The 18,049-nt window shown below is 36.5% G+C and overlaps 1 protein-coding gene across 1 annotated transcript; it reads right to left on the bottom strand.

The window, feature by feature from the left end:
• Positions 1 to 797: 797 nt before the first annotated feature.
• On the bottom strand, positions 798 to 17,665 carry LOC113105351 (uncharacterized). Its single transcript, XM_026266392.1, has 34 exons — positions 17,556 to 17,665; positions 16,429 to 16,470; positions 15,200 to 15,937; positions 14,330 to 14,410; positions 13,452 to 13,514; positions 13,091 to 13,138; positions 12,987 to 13,022; positions 12,163 to 12,351; positions 11,179 to 11,232; positions 11,017 to 11,088; positions 10,888 to 10,932; positions 9,896 to 9,940; positions 9,727 to 9,813; positions 9,610 to 9,654; positions 8,139 to 8,207; positions 7,348 to 7,407; positions 7,192 to 7,257; positions 7,045 to 7,092; positions 6,006 to 6,065; positions 5,871 to 5,930; positions 5,734 to 5,790; positions 5,600 to 5,647; positions 5,405 to 5,500; positions 5,280 to 5,330; positions 4,945 to 4,995; positions 4,812 to 4,868; positions 4,654 to 4,734; positions 4,521 to 4,574; positions 4,354 to 4,440; positions 4,169 to 4,255; positions 4,002 to 4,041; positions 3,847 to 3,898; positions 3,098 to 3,431; positions 798 to 1,771 (listed from the first exon to the last, which is right to left on the bottom strand). The coding sequence occupies exons 1-34, from the start codon at positions 17,556 to 17,558 to the stop codon at positions 1,358 to 1,360; spliced, it is 3,420 nt and encodes a 1,139-aa protein (XP_026122177.1). The 5' UTR covers positions 17,559 to 17,665; the 3' UTR covers positions 798 to 1,357.
• Positions 17,666 to 18,049: the final 384 nt, after the last annotated feature.

Here is an 18,049-nt window from a genome sequence, read left to right on the forward strand (position 1 = left end):
TCTGCATTTATACATATATTCATCTTTCAACTTCCTCATAAAGGATTCAAGTTTAATGACACAAAACACACCAAATGCAATACTATATATATATTGTATTGCATTTCTGTACATAGTTCGTTGTACATATTACACATTGCATACTAAAACATGAAACTAAACAAATAGTGCGTTCAGTTCCCGAGGTGAGAAGAAACTCAGCCTCCTCATCTTTCCCAAGTCCACAACTCCTCCTCTTGAAAAAGCACATGATCACCAGATCATGTTGAACAAAAATTTTGGTTTTCCACTAGAACTTGACCTCTTTAACGTCAATCCATGCTTGGGAAGTTTTCATGGTTTATAGGGTTAAATGTACACTTGATCCACAATGTTTTTCATTCACCCACACAGCATTTTTTTTTTTTCTTATTGTTTTATTAAAATATCTCCATGAACATAATCATCAATTCATTGCTGTATTGCACAACATAATGTCAAGACATGAAAGATTTTGTGTGTGTGTAACAGCTTTAGGGTTGTTAATGTGCAAAATAAGAGCATACATAAAAAAGCACTTCTTCCAAAGCGTAAAATCACCTAGGACAGAAAAGTAATTAGTCTGTGGCTTCACTCTCAGCATAAGCAGAATAGAATTGTGAATAACAAGGTGTAGAGTAGGCTAGAAGTATTTGAGCTACAAACCAGCTTTTTTATTTAGCAGATGCTTTTATCCAAAGCTACTTACAGTTCATTCAGGCTATACATTTTTATTTTTTTTTATCAGTATGTGCATTCCCTGAGAATTGAACCCATGACCTTTTGCACTGCTAACGCAATGCTCTACCACTCTTGTTTATGAATACGACTATACAAAATAATAAAATATAAGAAATACCAGTCTGCAACATCAAGCAATATCACAAGTTATTAAACTATTAAAATAACTGGACGTGAATGAACCCACACACGTTCAAATTACAAATGGCAGTGGACAATGTTACAAAAAACAAAAAAAAATAGGCAGATAAAAATAATTTTGAAGACTGTTCTCAGGTTGTACAGCCATCGTGATGGGAACCACACAGTAAAACACAACAGGAATTGAGGTTCAAATTGGAAAACATTCTCTTAATGTGGATGGATCTTATAGATCATCGGAGATCTCATTACATGAGAACTCAATCCAGTTATGGTGAAGTTGTAAGATGCGTTCACACTGACAGTGATTTGAATCAACAAAGCAGCTGGACTTCATTTGACCTCAAGAGTAGAAACCTGCTGAGAATCACCCTTCCACTTTATGCAAATGAGCAGGAAAGCACTGCTGCGACAGCCAATGGGAGTGCAGACATCTGAACCAAAACTTTGACATCTACTAGATGTTTCCGCTGGCGTCGAGCAGCTGTTCTCTGATGGAGTTGAGCTCCGCTAAACCTTCGTGGAGATGTTTGGCCAGACCCCGCACCTCAGCCGTCACTTCCTTCTTACAGCCCTTCTTCACCTCCTTCAAGTCTTTAGTGAAGTACTTGTCTATTCCTTTCTGCAGACTGGCTAACTTGGCCAGTGTGTTGCGAATGATTTCTTCAGCCTGATCTACTGGGCCATCAACTAAGCTAATGGTCTGGAGTGCGCGGCGTACCTCCCAGTCTCCGGTGTAGTAGTTGTTTCGTCGCAGCAGCGGATGAGAGCGCAGTCGACAGAGACCTTCAATGATGAACTGCAAACAGCGCTGCATTTCCACCAGCTGCGCCTCGTAGTCCATGATGATGAGCTCAATCTTCTTACGGTCCTGCAGAAATATTTTTAAAATATGTATTTATATGAGAACACATTACAGTAAGTTCACATTAATTAATGTTATTTAATGCATTAACTGTTAATGATTTATTAATCTTTGTAAAAAAATAAAAACATAAAAAATATTTACAGCGTTTACATTTTGGCATTTAGTTCAAGCGGCAATGCATGGCAAAAAGGCTATGGCCTCAATTCCCTGACAATGCATAAACTAGTAAAGTGTATTTATTGGATAAAATGCATAATTGTGCATGTAAATATATTTCTGTACTAAGAAATATGAAGATATATAGTTGAATCTTTCACAGTTAAACAATAATAATAATACAACAAAGCATTGCCAGTTTGGGTCAAATTGGCCTCGGGTTTATTGCAGTTTTGCAATGCAATGTTTTTGATCAAAATAAATTCATAAATAAAGGTATTCAGGGTTTCTGCAGGTTCGAACTGAAGGGAAATTAAGACTTTAAAACCTTTATAAGAGCTAAGAAATTAGGTTTTGTCTTACAGTGAACATATCAGTTATTTTTCAAAAGAAAGTGAGATTGTGATTAAAACATGAACAAATATCTGCCAACAGAGACAGAAAAATATAAACTTAATTCAAAGGGAAACAATTAATGATTCATCACTGTCTTCATAATCTCACTTAATTATTGTATACATTTATCAGAAAACAAGACTTCATATGTTCCTGTTGCATCTCAAGTAAATGCATCTTGATTTAACAATGTTTAGATATATTTATTGGGTAACACGTCCAAATTGTTGAGGAAGATATTCATTTTTGTGCAGTGTGTGTATCATTAAATTCCATAACTGTATGAATTCAAGACTTTCTGCACGTAATAAGACCTTTTAAAGACTTTCTAAGACCTCATTAAGTCCCACATAAACCCTGATCCAGCTCAGCCTACTGTTACTTTTACTTCAAACTAAAATTAAACCGCAAAACGCAGCAATCATACCTTTTAATGCTGACAACCATGTCATGAGGTAGAGAAAAGTTTGCACACTAGTGTTCCAATAAGCCACGTTAAAACTCTATTTAACTATTTAATTTTGTAATATATGGATGAATATTTAACCCAACCCGCTGGGCCAAAACATCCCAATCGCTGGGTTTATCCACAGTTTATCCAGCGCTGGGTTGCATTTTATCCCAGGATTTTTTAGAGTGTTGTAAAAAAGATTGAAAAGGATTAAATGGATAAGTGCAAGCATTTTCTTCTTTTGGGATCTGATAAATAAATAAAATGAGCCTAGCGTGGCTTTAGAATAGCTTCATGTTGCCTAATTAAGCGCTGGGCATACGCACGTGCATGTTGTTGATGGTGTCTGAGATGGAGGCCGAAGCGGCTGTGATGCCGCCCGCTGTAGCCACGCCGAGCCCGATGGCTGAGATGATGACGGACACCCCGAAGGTGACAGGAATCAGCGCTAGCCCCGCGATAGCTGTGGCTCCTCCCACTGCGGTGGTCGTTCCTCCCGTGATGTTGGCGATTTTAGTGCGGTGGTGGAAGTTGCTGAGGTCGTCTGCGATGCCGTATAAGATCAGCACGTGCTGGTAGAGCAGCTCGGCGCGCTCCATGAAGAGCTTCAGATACACACGGAGACTGCGGTGGACCTTATCAGCGACCGCTTTAAACGATCTGACAGGAGACAGACACAGAGAACAGCTTGATGGAGACTTAATGAGTGTTCGACTCCTGGAGCACCAGATCATCAGATGGTGGATCAAAGTATACAAATCAAATGAGAATAAACTTGATTCAAAGGCCAAAACAAGATTGGCAGACATTTTTAGCTATTATAACAATACAATTATATATATATATATAAAAAATCTACTTATTCATCAAAAAAAGAGAGAGAGAGATTTACTTTCCCTTCGCATTAGATTTTTTTTTTTTTCATGAGCATAAAATACATTTCTCAGAGGACAAGACTTCTTATCTTTGAATATTTTTTATACGTTTTAGTTTCTTAAGTCAATATAAATCTACTTGATGTAAACTGACTATTTTTTTTTTTTTTTCAGCATGTAGATCATTGATGAAGTCTTACACGGTCTCTTCTTCTTTAGATCGGATCGTCTCAGGGGTTATTTCATCCCAGTCTGAAAACATGAAGATTGACTGTTAAACGAGTCTGATCTGATGTGTGTGTGTGTGTGTGTGTGTGTGTGTGTGGTGAATTAGTGGATGATTTAATGCACTCACAGTCCACTGTGTTCCACCACTCCATCAGACTGTCAGTGTCCTGCCAATGAAACACACATGTATGACACCAGACTCAACATCACATCGACACACAAGGAATGGAAGGGACTACATCATCTACAGACAGAGTAAAGTAATCATGATGAGGTATGTCTGGTCTGACTGACCCCTTCATCCTCCTCTTCCTCCTGCGGCTGCTCTTCCTCCTGAGCTCTCAGTCGTCTCATGTCCATCTGAGCTGACATCCACTCAGCCTTACAGAGAAAAGACATCACGTTTAATCCATCACATCAACAGTAAACGCAGTCTTGGTGAACAGAGACACTTCTGAACGGTGATGTACTGTGTGTACCCTGGCAGCTTCAGACAGGTAAAAGTCTCCAGACGTGGCTCCTGGAGGATCCAGAAACTCTTCAGGAAACTCCTTCATGTCTTTAGTCTATTAAAACAGGGCATATTTCTATGAGGTGATGACATTGTGGATGGTTTGATCGTCGATTGAGATGAACGCACAGGTACCTGTGACTCTCTGCGATGTGTGTCAGTCTCTCGAGGTTTCTGTGGTTTATTATCCTGCGCGAGAGGAAACTTCAGCGTTAAACCTGTTTGTGTGAACGCCAGCGAAAGCATGATAATGAAGTGATGGAGTTACCGGCGTGTATTCCTCCCAGCCTTCGTCCTCCGCCTTGAACAGATCTGCTCCCTTCGGAGGGAACTCGTCGTCCTCAAAGCTCTGCAGACATCAGTAACAATATCATCTCAATCTCAATCCCGACGATCAAACTGAGTTCAGAAGAAGCAGTCGCTCACCTTCGAGTCTCGATGGGACAGAAGAGGAGGCACTTTCAGAAGAGGAGGCTTCTTCATCTGAAACATTTACACATTTAGTTTCAGGAAAGGGACTACAATCAACACAAATCCGCTGCAGAAAGAAGTTCATCACCTCCGAAGCGTCACGATCTTTGCTCTGCTTGATCTCAGGGTTTTCAGCGCTCTAGAAAACACAGACATCAGTGATCTCTGTCAACTGTGTGTTTGCTTCAGTGGCTCTTTTAATTAAGAAATATCAATTACTGCTACTGTAGATCGCTTCATATTCAATAAATGCTCAGGATATTTTAAATAATCGAAGCAATCTGAAGCAAAGTTTACAAAACGATGAAAATGTCAAGAACAAAAAAAAGTGAGTGTGAGCTAAAATTAAAATGAAAAAGTTTATAAATGAAAATTTTTAATTGTAAATGTCTCTTTCTCTCGGCTCTGAGTTTGACGGTTTACCTTTAATTGTCTGCGAGGAATGCGAGGGACTTTAAACTTCAGCGATTTCTTCTGCACAGATAGTGAATAAACCAAATTAAAATGCAATTAAAATCATCAGAGCGATCATAAGAGCATAAGCTCACCGGTCGACTGTCTGTCATCTCCTGATGTTTCTCAAAGCTGTCTGACCGAGTGAAGACATCTGAGGATTTATGGACATCTGTCTCCAGATCAGACGGCTGGAAATAAAAATATGATAAACATATAAACACCCTTAGAATGAGCAGAACTGCTGGATTTCTGAGTCTTGTTTCTGTGGTATGTTTAATCATCATTACCTTTGAATCCCATGACGCAGGACTCATAAAGCCGTTAGAATATGAACTCTAGAAAAGACACATAAGTCATATAAGCAATAATCTGAGCAGAAGTGAGCAGAATATGAGACTGTGTGAGAATAAGGAGTCTGAACCTGAGCGTTGTTGGGTGAATAACTCCGTCCAGCTTCAGTTTTCAGTACTGGGTCTTCCTGAAAACAGATGTATTAGATGATATCAGTGAACAGACACAGAAACCAAAGCCATGCTCTCATGAAGAAGTCTTCTTTACCTTCAACCCGTGAGCTTTGTGACCAAACGCTCCTTTCAGATCATCAAACCCATCATCATCCTAAAACACAGTTAATGTTAAACATTCGGACACAAAGAGGAGGATTTGATGAAGATCTACACGACTCGGACAAACCTTCAGATGCTGAGGAGGAGTGAATCCATGAGCTCCCTTCAGCTCAGAGTCATCACTGTCCTGTAACACACACACACACACACACACACATTTACTGTAACACACACACACACATCTACTGTATACACACACATCTACTGTAGCACACACACATCTACTGTACACACACACACACACACACACATCTACTGTAACACACACACACATCTACTGTACACTATACTGACATGTGATCAACAGCAATGTTTGCCTAAATAAACATAAAAAAGATGATGCTTGACATCTGCTTCACTTAAAACATGCATTAAAATTAAATAATGATAGTAATAGTAACAGCAAACATGCATCTACAACATCCTGGAACGCACAGTTCAGAATCCGTTTAATGTTTTTGCACTTCTTTACCGAAATATTATGATATTTTTGTTTGTTTTTAAAGACTGCAATCATAGTTTGACAATATATAATAAAAACTAATACAAAACTATAAAACAAACAGAAACAAAATGTGTTTATATAAATTAAATAAATAACATTTAATTTAAACAATTAATAAAATAAAAATATATCAATGATTGTAAAATAACCATGGAAGAGGATTATGGCCAAGCAATAATTAAAATTAAAAAAAATATATATATATCTCGAGATTAAAGTCATCACATTTTGAGGAAAAAAAAATTATTAAAAAAACATTTTCAAGAAACAGAGTCGAGATGTTGAGATGAAATTGTTGAGGAAAAAAGTTTAAATAAAATATTGAGAATAAACTCTTTAAATTATTGGACATCTAGAGAAAATAAAATTATCATTTTCTCTAAATTTACCAGTTTTTTTTTTTTTCAAAACATGACTAAAATTTTATGAGTTTAATCTTTTTTTTTTTTTTTTTTACAACTTTAACCTCAGGATGGTTTTATTCAAAATGTATTTATTTATATTCTAATCCACAACTCTGCCACATTTTACACTAAAAAATAAAATAAAGCGTATCCAGTAAATATTAAACAATAATATTCTGTTTAGAAAATCATTCTACCTTAAGATGTTGTGTTTCCTCCTTTCTTTCATGATTAGCCTTGTCAACCTATTAGCAGATAAACAACAACACAATTAATATATGCACAATTCATCATGCTAACTAACACACTGAGTGTTATAACAGAGAGAAAGCATCCGGTCTCACCTTAGATAAACCGATGACAAACCCTCTGTGAGGAACAAACTTAACTCGCACTTTCTTTCTCGGTTTCTGAAAAAAAAAAACATATCACAATAACACTAACAGTGAGTAAAATAATGCATTAATGAAAAACGAAAGACAGGGCAGGAAGATCTCGACCTGTGCGTCAGTCTCTGTGTTTCTCTCTTCATCCTCCAGATGTGTGTCCACCTCTGGCATCTACAGCAGAACATGATGAAGATATCAGCGTGTGGAAGAAAACATTATTATTCTACAAAGGTAGAGTAAAATCATCTATCACATGCGTGATTCACTTCAAAAACTACTTTGATTGATTGAGTGTTTTAAAGCTGTTGAATGGAAACACACTGAGGCCATCTGCTGGACACAGACCTGCACTGACAACATCCATCACCATGCATTTCTACTGGTTTTCATTGCTTTAACTGTCAGCATTAGTAAACAGCTTTGGATAAATGTGTCTGCTTAATGTCTAAATGTGTGTGTGTGTGTGTGTGTGTGTGTGTGTGTTCATTACATCAAAACTTCATGAATTTGGTAAAACTTTAGAAACACAGACTCAGTTAACTACTCAGATTTGGCAAAAGATGTACAATTGTGAATAAGAAAGAGTTACAGAATGATTTCATTGGGTTTAATTTCTATACAACAGATTCATCTATTGTAGATTTAATTTTAATTTCAGATTCGTGTGCTGTAGACAAGAAATATGAATTGAACTGCTCTGAATGACAGTATTTCTATGATGTGAAAGCTCCCAGCGTGTGTTTTGATGGGTTTGGAAGGAATGCTTTGACTCATGACCACATGAGCTGATAACTCTTATCAGACACGCTCTCTGAATGCAGAAGTGTGTGTGTGTGTGTGTGTGTGTGAGACACAGATCACGTTCCATCAGAGAAACAAACACAACTAGGAAACTGCTTCACCTGGTGACTGTCTTGGACTGAAGCGCCGACATCCACATCACCTTCCACAAAGGGATCTTTGGAGAAGGACTGCAAAAACACACACACACACACATAGTTTTCAAATTCAAATAAGCTTGAAAAAATATATAGTTGCTTTATTTTATGTTTTTTTTTTTTCATCCATCATGTTTCTAAAAATAAATATTAATATATATATATATATTATAATTCTGCAAAAGACCAGTGGAAATACCCTTGTCTCCATCAGAGGAGGACCACTCATCTAAACTTTCAATTAGTCAAGTTACTGATCCAGTTTGACTGTAAGTGCCCTGTTTTATTTCCTAACAATGATGTCGAAACATGACTACAACTTGATTGCTCTTCATGAAGCCTGCGATGAAGACATGATTGAGGAGATTGAAGTGGACCAGGCTAAGACTATTGAGGACAAGGCCATGGATAGAAGAAGAAGAAGAAGATAGGGTTAACTGAGACCACACACCGATAAAAAAATAAAAAACCTTGCGGGTCAAAGAGAGGAAGGCAAGATGAGATATGATCCAGATGAGGCGTTAGTGCTTTTCTTCTAGATTAGAGTGATACTTGAGTATCTGCTCATTTCCCTCGAGGGTTTAAAATCTGCCTTCTCTTCTCTTCCTAATTCCCCTGTAACCACCATCTCTCCACCTGAACGAGGGTAGGTTTCTTCAGGTCGCTTCTTGAATGGGGCTCCTGTGCGGGAACCATGGTGGCTGAGTATGATCCAATTTATATATATATGTGTGTGTGTGTGTGTGTGTGTGTACTTAATTTTCTGGTGGTTGTGTGATTCCGTCTGCAAGCTTTCTTTGCAATGTTTTTCCAGGACCTGTGGTTTCTGATCTTTTTCTTGAGTAAGTCCTCGGTGAGCACCCCCTCTGCTGGATGCAGAAACTGGGTGCTCGACTTGCAGTTTTTACCTCACTCGTCAATGTTGTATCCATTAATACATTTACATGTATGCATTTAGCAGACACTTTTATCCAAAGCGACTTACAATGCATTCAAGCATTGCATTTACCAGTATGTGTGTTCCCTGTACCTTGAAAGGGAACGTCTCAGGTCACTTATGTAGGGAACGAGACACTGAATCCCCGGTTACATAAGTAGCCTGAGACTTTATTTCTGTACTTCCAGACAAACTAAAGTAGAAACTTTGTCTTTGCAACTGGATGAAATACAATAATTGTTACAATAAATGTTTTCTTTATAGTTCTTTTTTTAACATTTATATATAGCTTACATTAATTTAAAAAAAAAAAAAAACACATAGGGATTGCCAGAGCAAAGATGAAAATAAGACGTATGCAGATTAAACCTTCATTGACGTATCCTGTGTATTTTAATTCCTGTATGTTTTAAGAATGGGTCTCTGTTGGTTTATTGATATGCAATGCAGTATTTTAGTCTATATTTCTCATAAACATGCAAACACAGAATAAATTACCTTTGACGGTCGTCGTGGCACAGGAGGCTTGAACTTCTGCAGCTGCTTCTGTCAAAATAAATCAGTCAAAATACAAAACACTTCAACCACAAACAGCAATGTTCGACCTGCTCTTACCGGTGTGCAGTCCACATCTTCTGCTTTCTTCTCTCCCCACGCCACCAGATCCTCATGTTTGGACGAGGACGAGGACGGTAAATCATCCTAATATGAGAATTAAACGAGTTTAAATGTTGCTCGTCTGATTATTAAACTGATTATTGAAGTACAGTCGCTCTAAACCAACCTTATAGTCTGGAGAGAGTCTAGCTGAAGCTTCAGCAGATTTCACCTGAAGGTGTAAATGAACATCAGCATCAGTAATAAATGAAGCTGTAATACATTACAGCGGGCTTGACAATATAATAAATCATTATCCCATCAGCCAATAATTATACAGTTCAGGTCTCTTGTGTGTAATGTTATTAACAATCATTTATCTGGAAGCATTGCTAAAAGTGTTCAATGAAAATATAAACTGCTTATTTAAAATTGTGTCCATAATTGGGAAATTAGCTGCCTTTTGTCTTGGGGTTAAACAAACATTGGTACAGACGTTTAAAGTTATGCATTTATCAGATGCTTTTATCCAAAGTGACTTATTACATTATGTGTGTTCCCTGGGAATCGAACCCACAACCTTTTGCGCTGCTAACACAATGCTCTACCACCGAGCCACGGGAACTGTGACATCAGACTATACATTACATCAAAATATAATTAGATTATATGAAACTAAAGTTAAATGATAAAGTAAAATAGGCCTTTGCAGGATCAATTCTGTAATTAAATTTAATTAATATTTATAAAAGATTATATATTGTTTATATCGCAATGTATAAATTACACATTACTACATTATATATTTATAAATTATTAAAAATTATTAAACTTTTACATAATACACTTATTTTATTCCTTTGTAATTTAGTTAAAAATCTAACTTTTTTTGTTCATTATATAATTTTAAAAGTATTTAAATTATTTTATTATTTGAAAAGTGTATATATATATATATATATATATATATATATATATATATATATATATATATATATATATATATATACTAAACTATTAACTAAAAACTATTATAACTATTAACTAAAAACAAAACTACTATAAAATATTATTATGTTTTTAATTTTTTATAAAAAAAAAATATTTATGTAAAATATAAAAAATGTTTAAATAAAATTAAAATATAAACTTTAATTGGCTGTAAAGGTAAGGTTTTACCTTCGATCCTCTGCGGTGTGTGATAATCTTGGGTTTTGACTTCTTCTGTTGAGAGAGCGAGAGATAAACATCTGAAACACTGAATCAATCACTGAAACAACCAGGATTCAGGAATAAAGCGCTTCATACAGGTTTGTGCTCGGCAGCTCCGTTCTGTTCTTCTTCTTCTGGAGTGAAGAACTCGTCTGTGCCATCAATGAGCTTTAACACCATACAGAAAGAATGAATATGATCTGGAAACAAACACTGATGCTGATCCTCTTTTATTATCTGAGATGAGATGAGATTCACCTTTGAGCCTGGATTCAGTGAGCTTGTGTTCGTCTCGGAGATCGTCAGTTCATCCTGAAATCAGAGATACTGAGATTCACCTCTTTCATTTCTTCACATCACATTCTTATGAAGCTTATCTTCGGGGAAACGTGACTTTGTGTCGCACAGTTCAGAACTTTAACTTTCTCACAGTTTATTTCTAGACATTCTAAGTTTATTTATTTAAAGTCACGTTTCTGAATTAATTTCATTGCAAATCTGAGTTTATTTCTCACTATTCAGACTTTTCACTTTCAATTCTGAGGAAAAAATATCTGAGATGTGAGAAATGTTTAATTTGTAAGATTTAAAGTTGCTGTTTTCTTTCTTTCTTTCTTTCTTTCTTTCTTTCTGTCTGTCTGTCTGTCTTTGCTTCTTTCTTTCTTTCTTTCTTTCATTCCTTTCTTTCTTTCTTTCTTTCTTTCTGTCTCTTTCCTTCTTTCTTTGTTTCTTTCGGTTTTTCTTTATTTCTTTCCTTCCTTTCTTCCTTCTTTCTTTCTTTCTGTCTGTCTGTCTGTCTGTCTGTCTTTCTTTCTTTCCTTCTTTCCTTCTGTCTTTCTTTCATTCATTCTTTCTTTCCTTCTTTCTTTCTTTCTTTCTGTCTTTCCTTCCGTCCTTCCTTCCTCCCTTCTTTCTTTCTTTCTGTCTGTCTTTCATTCCTTATTTCTTTCCTGCTTTCTTTCCTTCTTTCTTTCTTTCCTTCTGTCTTTCTTTCCTTCTTTCTTTCTTTCTCTCTCTCTTTCCTGGGGCCGAGGCAAGCTTCTAGAAGTGTATATCTTATGATTGTGAGTTATTTATAGTCAGATATAAACACTGTGAGTTAAAGGGTCACAGTTGTTCTGAAGCAGTATATGTTTCTGTTCACTGTGCTGTGTTTCAGTGTCAAAGGAATTGTTCTTAAACAGCTGAAGTCCTGATGGAAATCCCCAGTCCATGTTTAGTTCTGAGACAGATGGACTTTACCTTCGAGCTCCTCCTGATCAGCAGCGAGTGTCTCAGTTTCCTTCCCAGAGTCTGAAGATCAACAGAGACACAATCACAGATGAAGAAGAACAAACGTGTCAAACTCTCACAGAGTTCAGACTCATGCTGTACCTGCTTCCCGTTCCTCTTCACCGTCCCATCAGCTCCTCCATCAGAAACGTCTGGAATCTGCCGGAGTGATTGTGAGGATTGTGAGAGAGATCTTAATTATTAATCATCAATTTATTTTTATTTTATTTTGTTTATTTTTTGTTATGTGCTTTTGTTAGTTTTTAGTTGCATTGTATTATTCATTCATTCGTTCATTCAATACTTTATTTTATTTATTTTTATTTTCTATTTTTATTTTTTATTGCAGTCATTAACTAAAACCATTTTTTTTCATTACTTGACTTAAAATAAACATTAACTGAAATAAAATAGATTATAAAAATGTGTACTAAACCAGGTAAAACTAAATAAACAAAAATGAAAACTCAATAAAACTATAGAATAATACAACTACAATTATTTAGACTAATACAGTTGCAAACAATTAATTAAAATACTAACAGTTGAACTACAATTAAAAGTAAAACAGAAAATAAACAAATAAAAAATCATTCAAAATATTCTAATATTTATCTAAAATGAATAATACTAAAATAAAAAGCATTGAGGTTCTAGTTGCAGAATGTAAATAGCTTGAAGTCTGATCAGTCTTGACTTCACGTTGTTTGTAAGCAGCATGTTGCTCTGAATAAGCTCTTCATCTACTGTTTTAACTGTTTTCTCTTCTGTGTTCAGACAGAGCCGTGACTCACCTTCACAGAGTCTCTCCGAAGCCTGATCTTCCCCGTCTGAAACACAGAAAGTGTGAGTGTTTGTGCACCGTCTGCTCTACATGTGTGAGATCAGCAGAACTTACAGGTTTCTCCTCTGAAGAGTGTTCAGGCCAGTCCTCCACACACCTTTCCTGAAAATCATGTTTGAAGAATGTGTTACCATGTGAAGAAATATGAATCCACATCAGGGTGTTTCTTACACAGGAATTCTGTTTACCTTTTTATTTTTGTTTTACTTTTTTTTTTCCCCCTACATAAAAGTCAAATTAAAAAGCATCCAGGAGACTTTTCATCATTCTTGCAGAAATGCCTCTTATTTAGAGAAAGTATGAAAAATGTCTAAAAAAATTATATGGTGATTTTATTCCACAAGCAGTTATTCATATATATCTATATATAAGCCACGCAGCTGGAGAAAGACAGGGCCTGACTGGAAACACACACCTGACCGATGAGAAGAACGTCCTCAAACACCTGCAGATCTCTCTCGGTCTCAGCCGACGTCATCTGATCATAACAACACATCAGTGAGCTAACATTTCACACACATAGATATAGACTTCGATATCAACACACATACAGCACATGAAGCATCACAGATTACATTTACTCTAGATTCAAACATGCAAAAAAAATATTTTCAGTGATGTAAATAAATAGAAGGCATGTGATTTCATCGAGGATTGTTAAAAGTGGGTATTTCATGTCAGAAATGTTTGACCAGTGAATTTTCATGATTTGATGTGATTTCTAAACAAACAGTTTTTTTTTTTCTTCGAAAGGCTGCTTTACCAACACCGGTGTCTGATTTGACTGTTCAACCAAACTAACCAAAAGCACACCGCATGAGTTTTAAAAGCAGACCAAATGATTGAATAACATCATGAAATCAATCATCTTTCTGCTTCGGAATAATGTGCAATGACCGACTGTGCACAATAAGACCAGAAATCACTTTATAAATAAATACATCTGTGTGTGTGATTTGACTTTATAAATATATATGTTTTACTTGCCCTTCATGGCCCCTGTATTTCTGTACCACAGCTTTAAGTTTATTCCAAGTATAGCAATATCAAATACTAAAATCAACCAGAAAACGTAATAAGAAAACAAAAAACATACATCGATTTTGTAGAGTGCAAAAATGAATGACAGAATGAACGCATCTTGATCCGATCTGAACTCCAGCAGAAGAATGAGTCGTGGCACAGAAGTGAATATTATCATCAGATACCATCAGCTCGAGTTAACTCTCTCTCACTGAAGGACGACGCAGGAAATGACAGGCCTGAAAGGGAAACTGAAGGAGCCTACAGTACCTGAGAGAGAGCAGGAGGCTGGGGGGGGATCTTCGGGGCTTTACTGCGAGGAGCAACTTTGGGCGGGAGCCTCCTGAACATCTACAACACCAGAGGTCACAGTTAGTTTAGCCGAAATGATCTGAGGAGCACACACTTCCTTTCTGTGTTCACTTATTTCCTGTTGGAACAGGAAGTCTGGGCCACTTGTTACTAGAAAACATTTTATTGGACAAAAATTGACATGTATAGTTAGTGATTTTAAATATTGTACATAACAAACAAGCACACAGTTACTTGGTTATTTAAATAGGTATTTATTTAATTTTATTTTATACTGTATATTGTTATTTGTTTATTATTTTGTTTAAGTATAAAGTGTAAATTTAATAATAATTTCGACACACACACACACACACACACACACACACGCCTCAATACTATTTTGCATTGGAAGACAGACTTCACATTTTAAATGAGTTTATGTGAGTTAGCTAACTAAAACTGTAAAATAAAACCTTTATATTTTTTTTATTTTTTTGGCTAAAGTTTTCATTGCTACAAAAAACAAAATAAATAAATACTACAAATAAATAAAATATAATTAAAACTATAATAGCTAAATACATATAAAACTACTTCCAAATATTAATACAATTATAGGGTCATTTAAGGATAATTTGGCAATTTTTCTCCAGCCAATAGCAAAAAGGTGTCCCAATTTACCTGAATTAACATTAACTAAAATAACGCTTAAAATAATATGAGTATAAATGATAATCTAGTTCATTTTCTGGAGAATATATATGTTAAAATCTATCAAACACAGACTAAAATCGTGTGGTCCTCATTAGAAAGATGTTCTGGTCTTCGTTGGAAAGATGTTCTCACCAGGTCTCCGTTTGAGACGTTTGTGAATGGTGTTGTCTCTTGAACGCCTCCATTGAGCAAAGCATCATGGGACATGCCACTGTCTTGTTTTGCATCTTGACGGGTGAACAGCTGATCATACTGGCTCTTGTGTTTGGACGGAGCTTGATTCTGAGGGTCAAACAGAGGATCATACGCCTCGATGTCGGAGACGTTGGTTCCTGCGGTGGACGTCCTGAAAACATCTTCAGACGCTGGGCCTCTGTTAGAAACGAACGGAGAGGTGGAGAGTGAAGGAGTCTGGAAGAAACCGTTCGTTTCAGAGGATGTTTCTTGGAAAGCGTTGGCGGGATCGGATGGTGAAGCTGGGGAGGGCGTGGCTTGGGATTTCTTCTGTCTGGATAGGATGAATTCCAGGAGAGGATCCCTCTGATTGGACGAAGAGCACGATTCTGTGTTCTGATTGGCTGAGATGCTGTGTCTCAGATCAGGGTCTGCTTTCTCTTTAAAAGGCTGGAAAATGTCTGTGTCTTCGCCCCAAAGGCCTGATGTAGATGTGGTCTGAAACCCATTGGGTGTGCTGTCACTATAAAAATCAGCTGGAGGAAACAACACCCAGTCTGGAGCTGGGAAGGGGTCGTCTAGAAACTCAGGCATCTGATGAATGCCGTTGCTTCTGGTTAAACTCTTTACGTCTGGCCACACATGGTTTTCTCTGATTGTGTTACTAGCATCTCGATGATCTCCATTCACTGGACTCTGAGAAGCAGAGAATCAAAGTATTTTACCGTATGCAAGAAAACAAATCCATCTAAAATCTCAGGAGTCAGTAAGATTCTGTCTTCTGCTCACCAATGCTCATTTATTTAATCAAAAATCCAAGAAAAACTGTCAAATATTTATATAACGTAAATCATCTGTTTTCTGTGTGAATCTGTGTTAAAGTGTAATTTATTTCTGTGATGTGCAGCAGTATTTTCAGCATCATTCCTCATCATTCATGTCACATGATCTTCAGAAATCAGACTAATATGATGAATAGGCTCTCTTTTGTTTGTGTGTGTCTATATATTTAAATATCATGCATATTCTACTAAAGAAGTGAACATTTTTTTATTTTATCTGTGTGTAAAATGGACTGGCTGGACTATTTTTTTCACTAAGAGAGAAGTTAATTATAAAAAAAAAAAAAAAAAAAAAAAAAAAAACATAAATTCACACAATCCAGATGAAGCTAATCAGATTCTCACCTCCATAATCAGACCTGAGACACCAAACAGCGAATTACCGTCCTGTGAAAAACAGCACAATAATATCCAGAACATTAACAAATAAAAAGGTACAAATACTGAGACAGATTATATTGCACTTCAGCTATTTGCATCTTTGATTTTAATCACAGTACATTATCTTTAAAAGCCTCTTTTTTTTCAGAATGAGTTTGTTTCTCCACTTCAGCAGTACTTTCTAACACAGGGAAGTCGTGGCCTAATGGTCCGGGTGTGTGCTCACAGTGTGTGTGTGTGTGTGTGTGTGTGTTCACTGCTCTGTGTGTGTGCATTTCGGATGGGTTAAATGCAGAGCACAAATTCTGAGTATGGGTCACCATACTTGGCTGAATGTCACTTCACTGAAACTCACAGTTCCTCTATTCTGAAGGTTTTAATAGAGGGGTTTCTTCATGTATCATTCAGCATGATTATAGATGTAAAACACTGTATTCCTAAAACATGGTGGGAATGTATTGTGTGAAAAAAATTATGAATAATATTAATAATAAAATCAAAATAATAATAATAATAATAATAAAAATAAATAAATAAATAAATAAATAAAATATTGCAAATATCAATGCAATCAATCAGCTGGGGAAGTGTGGTAATATCTATAAGTTGAATAGTTTTTACTCTATTCAGCTGGTAGTGTTATTGTGTTTCTCCTCTGGTGCTTATCCTTTAATCACGAAGAGTTGCAAAAGCAGTCATATTTCAGCAATGTTAGCATGACGACGCACAGAAAGGCACAATACGTGACGTCAGTGATGACATGTGCACTAATCACCATAGATAACGTGAAGCTACATTAAACTATAATAATAGCCTATACATTGCTTTGATGACAATCAAGCAAATTAAACGAATGAGATGAATTTCACTCAGATTTATTAAAAAAGCAAAATCAGCGCTCATGAGACGTTTCCCACGCCGTCAGCATCTGCAACAGTTTCAGATATCGAGTTTATGTGTGTTTTTGTAAACTCGACGTCCGCTGTGTTTAGTAGAAATATTGAATTCGCAAAGAAACGCGCGCGGTTGTGTTTTAAGCTCGATATTTAATTAATTCTGCCTGTTTGAAGCATGTAATAAAACAAACTTACCATGTATGCTGTGAGGTTTCCAGAGAGTCTTTCTGGAAACTTGTGGAAGAAGTGAACCTCTCGCCAAACTTGTTATAAGAAGACGAGCACGCGCAGCAGGTGAGTTTGAGTCTAGCTCGCGCCTCCTTCAGCTTTCACCTGAGTGAAACTATGTTGACCTACCTGTCCTGTCTCAGGTATGTCATATGTCACAGCCCTGTCAACCTACAGACTCAGATGAACCCTGACAGAACAGAAAACACGAGCGGACCGGATAAAGCAGTTCAGTTCTTACAATAATAATAACACGCGATGCGATGCGATGCGCTCGCGAGCTTCAGAACCACTGCAAACACTTCAGGATCGCGCGTGGATTAAAGCCACCTTGCCTGATGATGTTTGCCCAGCATACAAATTAAGTATAATTAAGAATAGGCCTACTCTTCTTCTTTATTATCAGAATCATCATCCTGAAATCTGAGATCTCAGCTTCAGGAATAAACACGTTGCCAACC

This window comes from Carassius auratus, chromosome 7 (genome assembly GCF_003368295.1).
Source record: "Carassius auratus strain Wakin chromosome 7, ASM336829v1, whole genome shotgun sequence".
Taxonomy (NCBI): Eukaryota; Metazoa; Chordata; class Actinopteri; order Cypriniformes; family Cyprinidae; genus Carassius; species Carassius auratus.